The sequence below is a fragment of the Trichosurus vulpecula genome, chromosome 4 (genome assembly GCF_011100635.1).
Source record: "Trichosurus vulpecula isolate mTriVul1 chromosome 4, mTriVul1.pri, whole genome shotgun sequence".
NCBI lineage: Eukaryota > Metazoa > Chordata > Mammalia > Diprotodontia > Phalangeridae > Trichosurus > Trichosurus vulpecula.
In genome coordinates this window covers 28,410,167-28,431,002 of record NC_050576.1, presented here as the reverse complement: position 1 = coordinate 28,431,002, position 20,836 = coordinate 28,410,167, and the positions used below count along the sequence as shown (strand labels likewise).

General features: G+C 40.5%; 1 protein-coding gene across 13 annotated transcripts in view; it reads left to right on the top strand.

Moving 5' to 3' along the window:
* The window catches only part of OSBPL9 (oxysterol binding protein like 9), a 146,104-nt gene that overhangs the window by 94,312 nt on the left and 30,956 nt on the right, over window positions 1-20,836 (top strand). For 7 of the 13 annotated variants that reach the window (XM_036755064.1, XM_036755061.1, XM_036755062.1 and 4 more), the window contains 4 exons: window positions 14,962-15,057; window positions 15,954-16,001; window positions 17,216-17,245; window positions 18,098-18,148. In XM_036755064.1, the coding sequence (XP_036610959.1) occupies window positions 14,962-15,057; window positions 15,954-16,001; window positions 17,216-17,245; window positions 18,098-18,148 (225 nt within the window). Of the gene's footprint in view, window positions 1-9,062; window positions 9,132-14,961; window positions 15,058-15,953; window positions 16,002-17,215; window positions 17,246-18,097; window positions 18,149-20,836 lie in introns of all 13 variants that reach the window. The other 6 variants (XM_036755059.1, XM_036755057.1, XM_036755065.1 and 3 more) reach the window with 1 other exon arrangement.

Genomic DNA, 20,836 nt, shown 5'->3' with positions numbered 1-20,836 from the left:
GACCACTATTTCAGGAGATCCCCTGGCCACCTATGCTCACTACCCTTCTGGCTCCACTTCTTCCTACTTCCTTATATTAGGAAGGCAGAATTTATGATTTCAAAGAGAATCTCATATGTGCCTAAAAGGTCCGGAACCGCAGGATATAAGGAATTCTCTAGGCAGAAGGCAGGAGAACTAAAGCATATATTTACACTCCACAATAACAAGCCCACAAACCAGCATCCCCATTTTGATATTTTCATCAAAAGCTTCCAGGCCCAATAAGTCCGCCTCACAAGGGTAACCAGGAGGCCACAGAGAAGTGAAATAGTATAAGGCAAAATCGTACATATGCTTCCCCTGTTCGGTAAGAAGATTACCCACTGGCCTCCAGTCCTGGCTCAGCACTCCTCGCTCCACGTGGGTCAGCTCTGCTACCGGCAGCTCAGCTTTGGCCGTAGGTGTCTCTGGCTCCAACCGGAAAAGGAAAAGGGATCTTCAAGCTGTCCTCTCCCCTCTTATAGAGTTTTTGACATCATCAAGCGCCGCCTGAATGACCAGGGCCGATTGGTTCTTGACTTGGCCCCTCCCCCTAGCGTAGACCAGGTTCTGGAGCTAACACCTCCCCTCAGCCAGCCCCATGACTCATCACACAGGAAGTTGTCTGCTTCCTGGAATGCTCTTTGGGCTTCCTGCCCCGGAAGAGCAAGCCACAGTGTCCAGAGGCTCAATGAGGTAAGCTGGGTCATTCAAAGAAAACAAAGGCCATTCTGGTTACATTCCTACACAGCAGCAGACACTAATTCCCCTTAAATCTCCCATTCTGATTGCCTTTTGTATGTCGTCTTCCTGTTTTAGAATGGAAGCTCCAGGAGGCTGGCTATTTTACTTATATGTTTGCTTACAGACACACACACACGTATGTATGTATATGTGTATATATATGCATATACACGTATACACATATGCACATACACATGTGTGTGTATGTATACATGCCAGCTCTTAGCACAGTGTCTGCCCCCCAGATCCCATAAATGTGGTGGTAATCTCAAATGGTAATCTTGAGTTGTCTTTTTGTTATTGCTGGAGTCTGGTTGAGTGTAGCTTTGTGGGAAGAACTTTAGACTAGAAAGCAAGAGATTCAGGCCTGACACTCACTAGCAGAGTGACCTTTGTCAAATCAGTTAATGTTTCTGAATCTCATATACATATTAAGAGGGCCATGAGCATATTTAACAAAATATTTTACAAGCATTTTTATATTCGGTATAAATGAATATAGATGGTTTAGTCTGATATTTGGCAGTTTTTCTTTTCTTTTTTAAATTAGGAGCTTAACATGACTAAAATCCCTAATGAATTCTTCAACTCCTCATTAGTGTAACACAGATTTGTCTATCATAAGAACTAGATTTGGATATAGTTTCTGTTGTCTCCTCTTTATATGAACCTGGGTGAATCATTTAAACTTTACGGTTTGGAGTTTCCTCCTTTTTAAAGTGAACTTGTTCTTATTAAATACTCCCTTTCGTGCTTCTTCTCCAACTCAAAATTGGGCCTTTTGAACCTGTGGGATTTGACTGCCCGGGTCTTCGTGCTTTCTCATGGAGCCCTCAGTCAGCCGTAGCACATTAAGCATTTAGCAGAGAAGAGGCAAAACCCTTGCCCCATAATTCCCAGTAAGGCACGTATGATTAAACTAGAATTTAATTGGAAAAGCTGAGCACTTCCCCTTCTTCTTTGTGGTTGAATGTTTAACCAGCAAGCCAGTTGAGACCAGTTGAGGGCTCTAGGAGTATGGTAAAGCCAAGAGGCCCAAAGCAGGAGTCACCAGATTTGGCTTCCAGGCCCAGCTGCCAAGTAGTTTGACATACTGGACGAGTTAGCTCAATCGTCTTGTCCCTTGTTTAATAATTCCTGGCCTGATTACTTTATAAGGTTGTTGTGAGGCCCAGATGAGGAAATGAATGTGAAAATGTTTTGAAATTGTAAAGTCACTATATCCATGGTATGATTCTGAGTGTTAGTGCCTGCTTTTGGTGGAAGTTCATAATCTTAAAGATTTAGAACTGGGAAGGAACATGAGCGGTCTGCCAGTCCATTCTTGTCATTTTTACAGATAGGGAAATGAGGCCCAGGGAAGGGAAAGGGACTTGCCCAGGTGGCAGAACCAAGAGTTTGAACCTCTATCCTCTATGTAATCTGAAAGGGAGGCCCCAGGAGACGGGAGACTGGGAAAGGCTTCCTGCAAGTTAAGTCAACCAAGCATTTATTAAGTACCTACTGTGTGCCAGGCATTCTGCTGAGGGAGGGGGTTTACAAAGAAAGGCAAAAAAAACCCCACTCCTTGTTCTCAAGAAGCTCACAGTCTAATGGGGGAAACAACCGTGAAATATCTATGCACATAGACGATATAGACAAAGAAAATTGGGGTTAATCAACAGAGGGAAGGCACTAGCATTAAGGGGGAATCAGGAAAGGCTTCCTGTAGGAGGAAGCCAGGAGGTGCTTGTTGTTTACCAACTACATCCACTCAGTGTCAGAAGAGAGAAAGTGATGTATGGAGAGATGTTAATGGAGGTAAAGTCCACAGGACACGGCAGCAGATTGGATATGGGGAAGTGAGAAGGAATAAGGAGGTTGGGACCCTGGGTGCCGTGGAGGATGGTAGTACCTTCAGCAGTAACAGGAAAGTTAATAAAGGCTAGGAAGGGTTTGAGGACAAAAAGGAGTTCAGTTTTGGAGGTGTGGAGCTGTCTACCGGGCATTCAGTTTGAAATGTCCGAGAGGCCATTGGGGATGCAAGTCTGGAGGCCAGGAGAGAGGTTAAGGCTGGTTAAGTAGATTTGAGAATCATCAGCATCGAGATGGCAATTGAACCCATGGCAACAGATCGCCAAGTGAAGTAGTAGAATGGGAGAAGAAAAGAGGGCTCCCTCCTGAGCTGTGGGACACCCACAGTTATCAAGTGGGCACGACCTATCTAATCCAATAACCGTTAACCACCTTCCAGGTGCTGGGGCTACAGCCAACAAAAAGAGAGACAGTTTCTGCCCTCAAGGAGCTTGCAGTCCAAAGGGGAAGACTACACAAAAGGAGGCAGGGATCGGGGAGGGGGGAGGTGGACACCAGGGTGTACCTGATGGCTTTGTGTTCCGTGAAATTGAAACCAAGTAGGGCAGCAGGTTCAAAGTTGAGGAAACCGGGTCCAGCGTTTGGTACTCTGACCTTCAATCAGAGGGGAGGTGGTATCCACCAGGACTTTTGTTAGCAGCTTGGTGGTGAGTAGAAGTGATGAGCTTGTCCGGCAGGGCGCCTTGTTCTACTGATAGGAAGCCAGGAAGAGCAAGATGAATAAAGATCCAGCAAGGGAGACTGAGGACCTGGTCAGGCAGGTGGGAGGAGACCCAAGAGAGAGTCCTGTGGAAGGTGGGTTGAGCTAAGTCTTGAAAGAAGCCAGAGAAGCCTGGAATTGACAGGGTAGGGGAAGCACTTCAGCCTTCTTTCCCATGCACAGTGCCCTTGTTGGTACAGTAACATACACTGCTTTAGATTCCAGTTCACGGTTTTCTCTAGTTTAGATTGCTCAGTGTGTCCAGGCAGACTCCTAAATAAATGAATGAAAAGTATTTATTAAGCGGTTGTTCTTCAGTCATATCTGACTATTTGTGACCCTGTCTGGGGTCTTCTTGGCAGAGATATTTGAGAGGTTTGCCATTTCCTTCTCTAACTTATTTTACAGGTGAGAAAACTGAGGCAAAAAGAGTCAAATGATTTACCCAGGGTCACACAGCTAGTAAGTACCTGAGTCTGGATTTGAACTCATGAAAATGAGAGTTCCTGATGGCAGGTCCCACATTCTACCCACTGTGCCACCTACCTGCCCTGTTAAGCAGTTACTGTGTGCCAAGTCCTGGGGATACAAATGGAAAATATCCTAATGTGGGAGACAACACGTTTAAGAGAGAGGTGACCCAGGAAGATTAACCACCATCGAGCATTATGAAATGCTTTCTCTAAGCCATACTATATGGTAGGCACTGGAGATGCAAAAAAGACAGAACCTAGGCCTTGTTCTGAAGGAGCTCACACTGTAAATGGGGAGACAACATACAAATAACTATGTACATTCAAGATTAATACACCCTCTGCAAGCTGGGGGCCCTCTCAGATGGAAGCCACCTGTCGGGGGAAGGCCTGCAGAAGATGGGCCTTGAGCTGAGTCTAGGGAAGCAGGGATGTGGGGACAGCCAGGGAAAGGCAGGGTATGGTGAGATGGGCATGTATAAGGGACAGCAGGAAGGCCAGTGCAGGGCGTGTGGCTGGATTGTTTAGTGCCTGGGGAGGGGAATAAAATGTAAGAAGACTGGAAGGGTGGGAAGGTGTGGAACTGCAGGGCAGTCAAGAACTATAAAATCATATGTGGTGTATTAGAAGAACTGTAACTACTATGATCCTTGTATAGTTTTGAGGCATTCCGATATAGACCTTGAGTATAGAAAGTAAAAACTCTGCAAAGGGAAAAGATTGCTTTTCTTTTTAAATCATGATTCTCTGTGGTACTGACATGAAGCTAGTCACACTGGGCACAAATTACCAACATGTGAACGAATGAAATGAGTATCTAATATTCAGGAAATTTCTTTCTACTGCTCCATGAAATTGGGAGTGTTGCACCTGATTTTATTTTACTGTTGGGTGTCTCATCTCTTGTCATTGCCCATTCTTTCAGATTTCATTGATGTCGAAGAAAATGGTTCTCTCCTTCCCCCCCCCGCCCCCCATTGTATTTGTTCTTTGTGTCTGTAGTCGAGCATCTTGGGCTGAATCTTATAAGATGAGAGTCGCTGGGGACAAATGTAAAGTCTTGTGCTGCGATTCAAGAAGTCACCCTCACAAGGCCATGTGGGGGGAGGGCTGGTTATACAAGTTTGCTGAAAAAAAGAACTGGAGGTTTACCGGACTACAAGCTCAGAATGAGTCAAAAGCCTTATGTGGATGCCAAGAAAGCTATATAGGCTTTTTTTTTTAATGATTTTTTTTAACATCACCTTTATTTCTGAATACATTTCTGCTTCAGTCCCTACCCAGAAAGCTGAAGAACACTGATGAAACATGCCACCCGCCTCCTGACAGACAAGCCACGGGGTTTAGATGCACAATTGAGACAAAACTTGAAAAAACTGCAGTTTGATATAGATTATACATATGCTATCATATAAAACATTTCCACATTAGTCACAGTTGTGAAAGAAGAAACATCAAAAGGAAGAAAAAAGAATAAAATAAATGAAAAAATGACCAATACAGGAGGAAAGTCTTTCTCTAATAGGCCAGAAATAGAGAAGCCCTTTCTGAAGAATGGAGGGCCCCTCCCTGTAGCAAACAATGCTTTTGCGCATTAAAAAAAATCAGCAGTTTACTTTCTATCCTTTCCAACTAAATGGCTGAGTTAGTTTGTCTACTAACACATCACTCTTCCACAAAACTGTCTTGATGATCACATTGGTTCTAGGTTTAGTAGTCCAGAGTATTTTTTTCCCACCATGGCTATCACATTGCCAGACACAGTACTTGAGGTAACAAAAGCTCTTTGCAAATTCTGCAATGACCACCTATAAATGGTCGGATTAGTCTTGCCCACATTCCTCTACATCTGTTTCTTGGACATGCATGTTTTCGAATGAGAAGAGACCTTCCCAGTTTGACTACATTAATGTAAGATTGCTTTTGTAAACTTCAACCAAAAAATCAAGATATTTCTTGTAGTTTACTATTTTCTATTCTTTATGTTGTTAGGCTAGGTAGGGAGCACAAAGTGAGAAGCATACATACTTGCTTTTGTTAAACAGGCTGTAGAAAATGGTTTTCTTTTTTTTATAGGAGTTTTGAGACTGGGAGGCCAGTTTGGGTACAGGGTTCTATAAACTACTTTGAAATATTATCTACTCTTAGGAAATAGGAAGGCAAAGGTACCTTCTCCAATAGCGTGTCTGGGGAATTTAGGATGAATGGTGTTGTCACAGAAGACCTCTATTTTTCTGGGGAAAAAACCCTTAATATACATATCAAGTATATCATAGAATTCAACGAAGTTGAGACAAAACTAGTATTGTATGAATTCAATAATGAAATTAATATTTCTGTGTCTTTGTGAACTTCCAACAGAAGAACAGATGTCAGAAACTTGCCTCAAGACCACAGGTCCTGTTCAGTGCTGTCTTTTGAAAAACTTTGCTCAAGCAACATCATTGGCATAGTCACTTTTTGTTGTCCCAATGTTCATCTTGTCATTGGTCTGGAAGTTTGTGGGCTCTGCATTATAAGCAGAAATGCTACCTGAAATGAAAACAAAGACATAATTGATAGCCAGTTTGAAAGCAAATGTAACCATATTTTTTAAAACCATTAACAAATACCCAGGTTAGCAGTGATTGATATCATTGAGAATTTGAAGTCTAGACTTTTAATTATGGAACATACATACTAAGACACTAAAATCATAGATCTAGAGCAAATGTCAGTGGCCAATTTAGTTCAACCTTATTTTCCATAAAAGAAGCCAACTGAGTGAGGTTAAGTGACTTGTTCAGAGGTAGTACGGAAGTGGCAGAGCTGGGATTTGAACATAGGTCCTATGATTCCAAAACCATGCTTCTCTCCCCTCCCTCCCCATTTTTGCTCAACTATGCCACCTCCTTCCTATCGTAATTAAATTAATTGACTTTTCATGATATTTTGGGGGGGAAATAGCCATTTTCCACTTTAATATCTTTCCAGCCTTGCTTGTATGTATGCTCGTAGAGTGGGTCTTCCCAAATGCAAACTAATTCCCACTGTATCCCTGCCATCCAGTGCAATTAAAATCTAGGTTAAGGTAGGTTGGTTGGTTGGTTTGTTCATTTTCTCTCAAAAAGCATTTATAAAACAATCGATTACACATCTACTCCATTGGGGAATTCCTTGGCATTTTTTTTTCAGAATGTTTAATAACTAAGACAAGTTACTAAGCTGGAGAGTCTTTTAGTTAGAGAAAGGAATTAAATGTAAGCTGGGCTTTTAGAATTAAATTCCTTGATTTCAGAAACACCTTTATAATCAGACATAGATTATAAATTTGCTTCTTAGATTAAAGTTGCAGCCTTGCTAATCTATTTAATCTCATGCACAGATCTGGTGTTCTTCCCAACAAAAAAGGCTATATAGGCTTTTAAGACAAAGACACAAATAATTTCCAGGGATAAAGGAGCAAATCGTTGCTTTGTGCTTACCTTGGTCAGCCCCACATCAGGGGCATGATAATTGGTTCTGGGTGTGGCAATTTAAAAACAAGGTTGTCAAGTTACACAGTGTGTGGAATTCAGCAACCAGTATGGCAAAGGACCTTGAGTCCTTGTCACATGAGGATTCATTGAAGGAACTAGGAATTTCTTTTTTTTTCTTTTTTTTAGTTTACAACATTCTACATAATTTTGAGTTCCAGATTTCCTTCCCCCCCTCCCTCCCCAAGACAGCATGGAATCCCATATAGCTTCCCTGTATAACTTTGCATTGAATTAATTTACACACTAGTCAAGTTATGGAGAAGAACTGTGATCAATGAAATGAATCATGCGAAAGAAGAAACAGGACCAAAAAAGAAATCCAACCCAAAAACAAAAACAAAAGAAAGAAAAAGAAAAAAAAAGGGGGTAGGGGAAAGGCTAGCATGAAGTGTGGCTCAATCTGCATTCATACTTCATAGTTCTTTCTCTGGATGTAGATAGCATTCTCCATCGTGAGTCCTCTGGAGTTGTCTTTGTACCTTGTGTTGCTGAGAAGAGCGAAGTCTGTCAGGGTTGGTCCTCACATAATCCATATATCTGTGGTTGTGTATAATGTTCTCCTGGCTCTGCTCTGCTCACTCAGCTGAACTAGGAATTTCTAACCTGGGGAAGAAAAGACTTGGGGAAAATGGTAGCTATCTTCAAGCACTTGGCTGTCACGTGGAAGACACCAAAACCACGTGTAACTGGGAGAAGGAGGCTAGTTGAAGACTGATGTTAGGATGAAATCAGAACTAAAGTGAAATAGACTGCCATGGGAGATGGTGAGCTCCCCTTTGTCATAGAGGTCTCCACCCAGAGGCTGGATGACTACTTGGTAGCCATGTTACATGCTGGGGATTTTTTTTCCAGGTATGTGTTGGACTAGGACATTAAGGTCTCTTTCAGTCCCACAGCTCTTTGATTCTGTGACTCTGCTTTGCTATATACAATAATGACCCCATTGTGTGTGTTCGTTCATTTTAGTCATTTCTGACTCTTTGTGACCCCATTTTGGGTTTTCTTGGCAGAGGTACTGGAGTGGTTTGCCATTTCCTTCTCCAGCTCATTTTACAATTGAGGAAACCAAGGGAAACAGAATTAAATGACTTGCCCAGGGTCACAGAGCTACTAAGTGTTTGAGGCTGGATTTGAAATCAGGTCTTTTTTAACTCCGGGCCCGGCACTCTATCATGGCACCACCCAGCTGCCTTGACCCCATTATATGAGTGCCAAATTAGCCATGCTATCCCATCGAATGGCCCTGGTTCTCTTACAGTAGCTTCAGTTGATAGGTGTTGCACATATTCTTAAGAAGGGGTAATTGTTTCCCAAGGAATACATAAGAGTGGGTATTCTTGTCTTTGGGAAAGTAGCAAGAACCCAAGGGGATCCTGTTTTTCTAAGTTTTTCATTTATCAGAGGCAGCGTTAGTCTAATAGAGTTCAGACAGTCTGTTATTACCTCTAACTTTTTAAGCCACTTTTGAGTCCTTTTTTTCCTGGATTAGATTTCCAGCATAGTAGGCCAAATAACGTACTGTGTCCCTTACACTGAACTTTAGTATTGCAATGAGAACAGAGCCATTTATTTGTGAACTGTGTGGTTTTATTCTTTTAAAAACTTTGTTTGCCACTGATTTATCTACTTTTCCTTATCTGCTCTAGATATTTTCAGTGTTTTTTTCCTCTTTATTATTCCATTGTTTATTTATTACTGTGAGACTTACAGAATGGTAACTTTCTATTCTCTCTCTCCTTACCTTTATTGAAGATCAGTACCACACTTGCTTTTTTCCAGTCTTCTGGTATCTCTCCAGTTCTTGAATTTTCAAAAATAATTGTAAGTGATTCAGTAAGTATGTCCTCTAATTTTCTTGGGGGTAATACTTTCTCTGTGATGCATGTCATCTTGAGCTGCTAATTTTATACATGAACTATCCAAATATTCTCATCCCTGCTTTATCATCACTGCATTTTTGCAAGGCTTTCATTACTTTCTCATTCTGGAGTGTTTATGTTTTGCTTTGCCAGTGAATTTTTTAGAAATAAATTTTGTGTCTTGTATCTATTTCCATAAGATTCGTGTCATTTACTATTCAGTAGCCTGTTTTCTCTAGCATCTCTCATTTGTTACATTTTAAAGTTCACAGCTCAACAGTTGTCCTTTCTGTTTTCTTGGTGTTTTGTACTTTTCTGAGTCTTGGTTGATATAGTGGGTTCTTCAGATTCTTTGGTTCCATTTTCTGTATATTTTTGGTCTGTATATAAGAAAACATCCAACATAAAACCACATATCCTTCCAAATTTTAGCATTAAAGTAAAAATGTTATGTGACAAAAAGTACTCATTTGTGATACTTGCCAAAGGCCATCCATTGGCTTAAGAATTTTTATTTACATGCTACATGAGGGCAAGTATCTTAAAAGCTGTTGCCTTTGAGTTTTCTTTTTAAACTACTACTTTTAATTTAAAACCATTTTCAAGGTAATTTGAAGCCATTCTTTTATGATAGTGTAACTATAGATATCACACTGAACAAATATAATCGGGTTAATGCTGGAGAAAAATATTCAGCTATGCGATAGGATTAAGTATTGCTTCCTGAATGAACTCTTCTATCATGTATACTGTGCTAAAGTGCAAACATTGGCCAGTATGGCATCATTAACTGGCCCATCCCCACAACTGAAGTGATGTTAGATCTTAAAACTAATGCCTTTTACTCTAAATAAACTTAGAAGAGTGTCATTCATATGCCTGAAGACCAGCAGTTACTAGTGTCTCGTTTTCAGTCTTTACCTGTTAAGTGTTCAAAATGCGTTTGTTCTGATGTTGCCAACAGACATCAACCTGTATATACACACGCACGCGCACACGCTACCTCGCTCACGCCATCTTCATATCAGTATCATCCCTTTAGCGTTAACTAAAATCCTGGTGGGAGTAGGTTTGGTTTTATTTCTTCTTGTTGGCTCGAAATATTTAGTCCAGGAGACAAATCAGGGCCATAGTTTTGGGGATGATTGAGTAGCACTGGAGATCTCTGCAGAGGCAGTTTTAGAACTCAACTTTGATGAGCCCTAGGTCCTTTTGAAACTCTCTTTAGCATAGAAGGTATCTGCCCCTTCCCTTTTTAATGTTGAATGATTAGAATGCCCTTATTGTTCACTAACCACTGTAGAACTTCATTCTGCAACTTACTTCATTAGGAAAGTACTCATGACCTGTACTTGGCAGTTTTCCTTAGGCAGTGGTCTCTGCTGATCTTGTCCCTTTAAAGAGATGGCACATTTGCTTATTCTTGGTACATGGTCCCCAGTTTTGTTTTTGCATGAGCAGGAATTGTTTTATTTTTGTTTTTGTAACCCTAGTACCTGGCACAGTTTCATAGTGCCTTGGCACATAGTAGGTACTTAACAATCGATTGTGACTATGACTATGTAAGGCCTGGTCATTCCCAAAGCCACTCCTTCCATTATGTTTTCCCATGTCTCTATGATCTATCCAGACTTTTTTTTTTTTTACTGAAAATATTTGGAATTTTTCAGTTTATAGCACTGCCCTTTGGCCCAATATGTAGGGTTTATTGATCTATTAAAACAGGGATCAGCAAGGTTCTTTAATCCTGGCTGCCACCAGTGGTGTCGAGCCATGCCCATGGCCATCCTCATAGAAGGAAGGGAGAGAGTAAGAAAAGGAAAAGCACTAGAAGGAAGGAGAAGCTCAGATGAGAATGCCTGCAAGGGCTGACCTGAAGGCCAGAGCTATCCCACCCCTAGAAGCTAAACTGACCTATGGATGCCCCTTGGGGTGCTTGTCCTTCTGATGTAATTATAAGACTAAAATGATTTCTTTAGACTTCAGCTTTCATTTTTTCTTCCCTGTTTCCCTTAGTCTTTAGTAAAGGAGGAGAGAGCCTGTCTTGCAAATTTTTCCCTTAAAATGATCAAAAGACTTAGAGGTATTTGTGTGGGGAGAAGGAATCATCTATTTATTTTATATTATATTAATTTTTCTATTCATAAGTGCCTGTGGCACTCCAGATGGTTAAGCTAAAAGGGTAAAGCTAGTAGTAGGTTGTATTCTCAATGGATAGTGGCACCCCCTTGTTGAGGTGTTGAAGAAAAGAAAAGACTGTGTGACTTGTTGAAGGGCTTGGGCACCAGTCTGCCCTGAATTCTGCACTCTCGGATGGCTCTTCAACTCTGCATCAGCTGATTCCATGTAGTAACTGAAATTCGTATTAGTTTTATAGAGGGAAAGATAATTGAGCATTCAGTAAAATGCCAAGCCTATGTTTTTCATAAATTGAAAGTTTTCTTTATTTGAAGAACACCTTTAAGGTTAAATCAGCAAATTTTTGAAATTTGACTGCTTTGTTTTTATTTGTGGGTTCATATGTATATACATGGGGGAATTTGGGGTGGATACAGGTGACTGTGTTTATGAACATCACTCATGAACATTAGTATATTTAATAAAGAAGGTGGAATAAGCAGAGAAGTTAGGTAAATAGGTGAAAGAAGATTTAGAGGTAGATCTGAGAGTTCTTATAATGACAGCCACAAGAGGTAACTGTAAGGGAATGACTATAAGTGATAATCCAGTATGCGTTATTTGGACTTCAGGCCTCTAAGGGCTGGAGGAAGGATCCTTTGAAGGCTTTGAAAATGTGGTGGGCCTTCAAACTGAAGAAGAGAGGTGGGAGACTGTCTTCAGACTCCCGAAAAGGCCTACAGCCCAACAAAAGTTGAAAACCTTTGCCCTGTATCAAGGTCTTAAGTAGGTCCCATGTAGTGAGAAGAGCAGCTAAGGAACCCTCAGGAAACAAAGTCCAACAAAGGAAAGATATGGACTAGGCAATAGGTCTACTGTAGGTGGATCTCAGCCTAATTGAATGGCCATTTAGGGTGTTCAGTGAAGTTCCACAGGAATCTGTGTTTGGTCCTTCTTTGTTGAACACTAAAAAAAAAAAATCAGTTTGATTAAGGCCTGAATGGCATTTTCGTTGACACTTCTGGGAAGAGGATTGATCAAACCCTGGATGGCAGTCAGGATTCAAAAAGATTTTGGTATCAAATAAGATGAAATTGAAAAGGAGTAAGTGTCTAGTCATAAACTGGTGTTCAAGTAATTGGCTTTGCAAATAGAGGATAGGAAAGCCTGGTTGGTTATACTTAACTGAAGTTTGTCTGAAAAAATGTAGGTGTTACAGGGGGAAATCTGAGCTCAATATGGGTCAGCTCAATATGGTGAGAGAAGCCCAGCATGCTACTGACCTCTGCCCTGGTCAGACCACATCTGGGAGTCCAGCCTTGAGTTCTGAGCACCATTTTGTTAGGGGAAGATATTGTTAAGTATCCAGAATAAGACAATCAGGATGGTAAAAGTCATGCCCTAGGAAGATTTATCTAAGGAACTGGAATGTTTAACCTAGAGATGAAAAGATTTAGGGAAGATTGGTAGCTTTGTTCAAATATTTGGAAGGCTGCTGTTAATGTAGAACAAGATTAGGCTTGTTTTGTTTGGCCCTTAAAGTAGAGGATTCTTGGTTAAGTATGGGTTCTCAATGGCCTGAGAGGTCTCTAAAACTGTGCTTTGAAATGACTTGCTCCCAGTGATAGGATTGATATGATTTGATTTTTTAAAGGTGAGATATTTGAAAAGGTGAATGAATAGGAATTTCGATGGCACCCAGGAATCAGATTGACAATTCCTTACTGCACTAAACACATTTCCTTCCTATGCTCCCTACCGAAATTTCTGAAAAATGCCGTTTTTCTTTTTTTCTTCTTGGCCCTTTTATTTTGATTCATGAATAAGCTGGGTATATACTGCTGTTCATTAGTTACACTACCAGTTAGCCAGCCCATTTCATACCAACCTGGTTTGCACCAACTAGCATACTTTCTTTCTAACTCCCTGTGACTTTCTGACTGGCTCTGAAAGTGATTGACCCCTGCTGTCTAGTACTGCAATGTAGTTCCTCTTAAAGCTTATGGATTTGATGGTTCCAATTACATAAATAGGGTATAGACCTTCACAGATTTTTTTTTTCTAGCTGTCTTTTTGCATTCCAATTTTCTAATGGAAAGCCATCTCAATCTTCCAAATAAGATTGTTCACAATTTTATAAGCATGCTTTGGTTATGAAAGCTTGCTAAAGTAAGTCTTTCTACTCTCTCTGTTCTTTGTGGCACATATTCCTCTTTCTTCTACACTGTGGGCCCCCCGCCCCCAACAATGACAACAACAAAGTTCCTGATTGTAAGCAATGCTGTTTCTAGTATCATTCCTGTTTTATATTGGAAAAAAAAACAGCAAATGAATTTAATTCCCCAGTGACCTAGGATACTGTGTAACTGGCAGTATTTCAAATTCGGTTTAGTGTTTATTGAAACAGAGAGGGACAACATAGTAGCTGTGTTCAAATATTTTAAAAGTTGTCATGGAGAAGAGAGATTCACTTTGTTCTGCTTGGCTTCAGAAGGCAGAGCCACAAAAAATAGGGGGAGGTTTCTGGGAGGCTATCTGAGGGTGGGACATGGGGAAAGCGTCCCAGAGAAGACAGGTGAGTGGACTAGTCTCTGGAAGCAGCCACGGTCCTTTCCTGCCCTGTTCTTTTGTGGTTTTGCTCTTCACATCGCTGGCCAGGACACTTGTAATTTGTGGGATGGCTCTGGTTGGGTTGTGAGACAAACTCCAGCTGCTTTTGTAACCCAGCATCATGACAGACTTACTCTTAGGCCCTATCAGCTCCTGCAAATTCTCTGTCAGTCAACTTAAACACTGATGCAGATCTCCCCATCTTAACATTTCTCATCTAAATCAGACACGATATAAGGCATTGGACAAATACAGATGATTGAGCAAACTGAGCAGTGAGCCTCTGGTCCTATACAGAAGTAAACATTCTCGGTACACAGGGTGAGAAGGAAGTCCAGAGCATTGGTTGAGAGGGAACATTTTTTATTTCTGCTCATATAGGGACAATTTTGTAGACAATATCGGCTTTTAGGATTTTGTTGAAGAGTAGGAAGAATGGTTAGTTTTGAAATGAATAGTATCTCCATTGAGAACAGAATTTAAAGACGAAAAATCAGAGTGGCATGGAGAATCAGAAAGTAGAGGGGCTAAAAAATACCTATTCTATTAGTAGAAATTCCTTGAGGGTGAAGAAATTTGGTCTGGGTAAGCAGGTGATTGGAAGTCAGAGTAGTGTTCTTTAAAAGTTGTCCAATCAGCAGGTTCCCCTGTATTGTTAATGGGAATATATATATATAGCTTGTAGAATCGATGCTTAGGTGAATGATTCGTGAAGAATAAGTGGCACCACTTCCATTGGGGAAAGGCTAAATCCTTAGCTAGGAATTTACCTAATATATGTACTTTTGGCATTAAGGGACTCTCACCTCATGAGAAAGATGCATGCTGCTCTTGTGCCATGGAGACCTGGGGAATTTTCAGTCACCCTTTCATAGACATTGGGAATTCCTGAAATGATCAAATCACAGATCTCCTAGAGTATTCATAGACATTAGCTGTCATCAGCCGCTCTGCATCTGAGATGTTTTCATGAATGACGGTTAAAGCATTTTCTGTAATATCAGTGTTTTTTATGGTTAGATTTGATACCTATATGATAATCATTTTTCTCTCCCTTTTTCTAGGGTGTAGATTCTGGATTTGTTCCCAGTGTTCAGGACTTTGATAAGAAACTGACAGAGGCTGATGCATATTTGCAAATTTTGATCGATCAGCTAAAGGTAGGGCAGATGAGGTGGTTGGTGCACAAGTAAACCAGATGTTTGGGTGTCTCCACTTTTCAGTCAGACATTTCTGGCTCTCTTGCTGGTTTTAAAACAACCCAGAAACCCTTCTCTAGCTTCTAGCTCTTATTTGAAGTTGCTTATTTCAAAGATTTCTCTCAATAACCTGATTACTTTGACAATAATATATAGATGTTTATGATGGTTTATAGCCTCTGTGGTCATAAACACGTACTCACTTCTTGCACATATAGACACACTTGTAAGAAAAGGTGAGATCTGAAAGGACTTGGCCATTTTTAATTCCTGTGGAAGCAGGTAAGTTCCGGAGAAAACTTTGGAACTCCATGTGTCTCCCCACTTAGTACCCTTCCTTGACTTTTGCAGGTGAGAATCCACCTGAAGCATATGCATATAAGCAACAACTTACAAACTTATAAAACTAGAGGAGTCTTTTCCTTGTGTCTCCTGTTCCCTTTTCTTTAAAACAAAGCACAAGCAGAGGCCCCCAAGTGCTGCCTTGGAAGAGTGTGGAGAATGCCTCTCTCGGCTTTTGAGAAGCACCAATAGTAGCTTAGAGTCTTAAAAGTCAAAGGTTTTCTTTTGTTCTCACTGGTTAGAAAAGCCTTAAGGTACTCAAGAGGTGTCTGACTTGGAGGCTCACAGCAGCATTTTGTGGGAAGCTCCTGTTTCACCCAGAATCGCTCTGCATAGCAGTGTAGCGTTGGCTTTAGTTTGTCTTTAAAAACAAAACATTAGGATGGTAGCCTACCTGGGGCACACATCTTTAAAAGCTCTATTTGTCTTTTGCAACTTGACTAAATGTTGTTTACGTAGGAAAGTAGCTTCTTAGAGTATAACTCTGACTGATGTTTATGGTTTTTATTTTATAGCTCTTTGATAACAAGCTTCAAAACTGCAAAGATGATGAACAGAGAAAGGTAACTCTTTTTCCCATTTAAATGTTGTTTCTTCTATATTATTTATTTATTTAATTAAGATAATTGTATTAGGGTCTGCTACAGTGTTTAATTTAGCATCATTAAATTCACCAAAGGGTTTCTGTGGGCCCATGGTGACTGTGTCTTGGAGGCTCACCAGCAGCGTTTCTTGGGTAGCCCTGGAGGGCTTTTGCCACCCCTGTTTCATCCAGAATAGCTCTGCATTACAGCATAACCAGGCTGCCTTTTGCTCTGGAGTTCAGCCCAAGTCTCATCCAGGATAGAAGAGGTCTATCCCACCTTCCTCTAGGTGGACACAGTCTTTGTTCATCTCATAGAAAAGTTCACGTGCACTCTTTAGAGGATGATGTCAGGGAAAGCGGAGAATTTGGATATTAGCCCCAGCACCTTGGGGTTTGATAGCCTTACTCCTGTTCTTTCCCTGACTTGGGGTTTGGGTTTTTTAAAGATTTGTATTTTTTCTCTTTCTCTAGTTTCCTTAGTGCAGTAATTCAGCTGATCAGCTTTGTTGCTTTTTTTTTTTTTGAAGAATAGCCTTCTTCTTCAATTCTTTCATAATGAATTATAGCCATAACTCCTTATTCTTTACTTTTTTCCACACTTAGGTTTTATGTTTTGGTTCTCTCCTTTGTTGGGGGGTAATGAGCTTAGCCAAATGTTTATTTTAAAACAAGCCTTTTTACCTTTTTAATTTACATTTATATAATTATGCGAATTGTCTTCATCTGAAAGCAGTCATGACTTTTTCATGATGAACTTAATCCAGGTGTTCTGGGCTTGTTTATAAATACAGCATGGTCTGTCATAGAGGATCTTTGCCTCTAATTATCTTTAGCCTTTGAGCTCAGAGTCACTGCTGCTACAGGTTTGATTATCACTTGTAGGGAGAGGACCTGGTGTAACTGACAGGGGCCTAGCCTCGGAGCCCGAGGCCTCAGGCCTGAGTCTGACCTAGTGTTTGCTGACCTGCTTTTGCAGTCTTGGGAATTAGGTGCCCCTGGAGGGGGGTCTCAGTTTATTCTCTAGGACAAGGGGATCAGCTCAGGTGAGCTCATAGAGCCCCATGAATAAAGTGCCTAAAATGACTATATGGTCATTACAATATATAAGCATAATTTACCGTAATTAGTATTAACCGTAAACACTTTCCTTTATGCTTCTCATGGTTTATATTTTGGATTTATTTTTCACAGAGAATTGAGACTCTCAAAGAGACCACAAATGTAAGTTTTGTGTTTTGCATTATTAGGCTTTGTTTTGACTTGTTCTATTCAAGTTATTTGTAGCTATGATAGTTGAGCATTCATTTTAACTTTCAAAGAGTTGTCTCATTAAGGCTGTTTAGAATTTTACCATAGAGTTAGGGTTGAAAAAATTGCCAAACCGACATTCACTTCAGATAACGCCCGATCTGTTTCCTGTCTTAGAGGTTTGAGATCCTTGTTTAAAAGTTGGCATTTAAAAAAAAAAAGGAGCTTTGTAATTGTGAACACTTTTGTTTTTTCCAAATCTCCTCATTAATGTTTTGGCCTTCTGTCATTATGTGGTGTGCAAGCCATTTTGCATAGCTTGTCTTTTTATAGGAGTAGCAAAGAAAGACATTGAATAGTGAAGTTAAGAGGGAGCATCGCATTTCAGGCCTGCTGTTTTATGGGAGTGTCCCTTTCCACTGCCTGTTTCTGTCTAGATCTTTTGTAGGAATTTCTCTTTAACTGAGCCTATTCTAGAGAAATAATGCTGATAGAGATCTAAGAGCTTAAAAGGGAATCCTTTCTCTCCCTTCTGAAAAGACATGCTCACTTTTCGGGCATATGTGATTGGCTAAAAACTAGTTTCTGCTGTTTTCAGTTCAAAAGAAACAAGCATCTTTGGCACGGCGGCCTAAGTGTTCTTCAGTCAGCGCAGCTGTCACTGTTCTAACTCCCTTTGCTTTCATAGGCTCAGTTTGCTGCAGGTGACCTGGGGCCTCCACACCATGTCATTTGCTAAAATTTTATGGTTATCTTCAGTCTTAGAAAACATTCGCAAAGTTATTATTTGGACAAAACCCTAAAATGTGTGTTTTGTTTTTATAGAACATGGTAGAATCGATTAAACACTGCATTGTGTTGCTGCAGATCGCTAAAGTAAGTAAGCTTTGCTTTTGACTCGCTTAATGGGGATTTACTGTTCAGTGACATGTCAACTTTTCTTGAGGGGGCAGTAACATGATGGGATCTTCATTCAGCTTAGTAACTTTCTGCAAGAAGCTAATTGGTGGGATTCCTTGTGCTGTGGAACAGCATTTTGTGCCTGGCTAACACCTTGCCTGCCTGAGTCTGCTGCGGTGAGGTCATCTTTGGTGGTGGTGGGAAGGAGGCAAGGGTTTATCTAGGACGCCCTCTTCCTCTTAGATTGAACCTTTGACACTTGCTGGAATAAAATGTGTTTCTGCCAGGTCTTTTCTTGTTCTCATAGGAGTGAACAAAGGGAATCTAGGGTAGTTCTTCCCCACCCCTACCCAGCAAAAAGCTAACCAGAAGGTGGAGTAGATTAGGGATTCTTTTTGTTTTGTTTTTTATTTTTAAAGGTAACTTGACTTCTAGTTCACTTAGTAAGGAATTAAATTGAAGAATCAGCTTAGCCACAGGAAATTAGCTTGCCAACCCATGAATTGACTTTAGTCAATTATCTTTTTTTTTTTTAATCTGACCCATTCAGACATCGTATTAAATAAAATAAACATTCTGAATAATTTCAAATGGTATGGCTGGTAAAATCTTTGGAGGTGAAAAAACTGCACAACATTATCCACCTTTCTTAACATTTTTGGTTTCACTTGGCTTGGGCATTTTTCAGCCATTGAATTTTTATTTTGGTTGAATTAGTGATTGGTTGTTGCCTGTATCACAGTTTCTGCCTTTATCTGCTATCCCCTATTTTGGCAAGGTATGAGGGATTTGTTTGACTGGCCAATCAAAAGGGTGTTCTACTTGCCATTTCAGTTACAAGACTACTTTCATAATTAAGTGACATTCAATCACTTTCCCGTTAACTTCATTATCATTGGCAGAGAAGGAATCAAAGTCAAGCCCTTGACCATGTAGGGTGATAGCGTAGAAGACCAGAAGTAGCAGGACAATGTCATGTTCTTTGGGAAAATGCTTTTAGAATTCTGGTCTCTGCTGCTTTTGTGTAGAGAGTCCAAAGACAGGCTTCCTAATGGGGGGATAGAAGGCCCTTAGGCTGAGTTTACATTCCTGCCATTCCCTCCTTGGATGCCTGTTCTTCTAGTAATTACCTATTGTTGGATCTCATTTTTCCCCTGCTTTTCCAAATCAGTATTTAATTATAAAGGTTTTCAAAGAAAATCCTTGGGCAATCAGGACTTTTCTTGTGTACATGACAAATTGTACTCAAATTCATTAATGGCCTGTGCATTCAGCCAGTGGCTTCCATGCATGATACGTATTGTCAAAAGCAGGCAGTCGCTCCTTCCATTTTTGTGTGTCTTGGAACTGAGGGAGCAAGAGAGCATATTATGGTTTGAATGTTCATATATGTGCAACCCCATCACAAGATTAGTGTGGTATTGTGGCTGTAATTTGGCCCAAAGACTTACACAAAATCAAGTGGCGATTTTAGTTACCATCAAAAAACCTAGCATTGCTTCCTTGGTTCTGCCTTTAAAATTATTTAGATTCAGATTACTTTACTCGGAGCTAGGCTCTTTCATCTTCCACTGACAAGTTATTAGCTATAGTGCTAGGCCCACTTGATAAATCTGCATTTGTGGTCTTCTGGCATAGATAACCTGGAGACTCAATATGCGGATTTCTTTTTCAAACAAGCTTTTGTAGAAATAAAACTGTTTGGTGTAGGTAACTGGAACTCTAGAATTGGGAGGCTTAATGATAGAAACAGGGAAGAAGGAAATCGGAGTTCAGCACTGTCAGGTAATTTTTTATTCGTATAGGATGATCATACTTCTAGAGAGAATATAAAGACACTGGAAAAAGTAAACAGAGGAGCAGACCCTGTCACAGAGAAGTCCTGGGTGGTTTTTTACTTAGGGAAGGAGGAATTCACTAAAGGGGCTGCTGACAAGGGCATGAAGTAGTTTTATGCTGGAAATGCCAAGCAGCTTTCTTCCATGTTAAAGGAAAAATGAACAACAACAAAAAAAAAACCCAGGCATGCTTTAAAAAGTTTAGCTCAAGGACAAGGCCAACAGGTTGCTGAAACATTAGAGTTGGCTTTTTTGAGTGAGGTTATGCATTCCAAGTACTCAAGAAGCTGGTAGATACCTTTCTCTGTGGCTTGGTTTAACCATTCACCTGGCCAGAGAAGGGGATAAGATCCATTACATTCTCCTGAATCTCTCTTCTAACTGCACAGTCATACAATTTTAGCTCTGACACATCTAGGTAATGGAATAAGAATAATAAACCTGGAGTTCTCAGCAATCGTAGGGGCTCTTATAGATTTGTGGGGTCTCCTCAAAGCCTTCACTCCTACACTTTTTCAGGAGCCAAATGGAACTTCCCAGGTTCTAGGGAAGAACCTTGAAGTCCCCAAGACTCTGGCTGAGGAGTGAAAAGCATAGAACAACGATTTGGCCAGGCTCTTGGTGATACTGCTGCCGTATTGGCTTCACTTGTCATGTACTCCATTATTGAGGATGGGGCCCCTTCACTTGATAGTCTTTTCATCTGAGCTTATGTTCATCATCTGGAATCTCAGGGAACACCAAGATGACAAGCTTTGCGGACTGTTTTTGAAGCTTTTTCTGCCGTGATCTAGATCTGGTAAAAAAAACAGAAACTGGAGTTTCA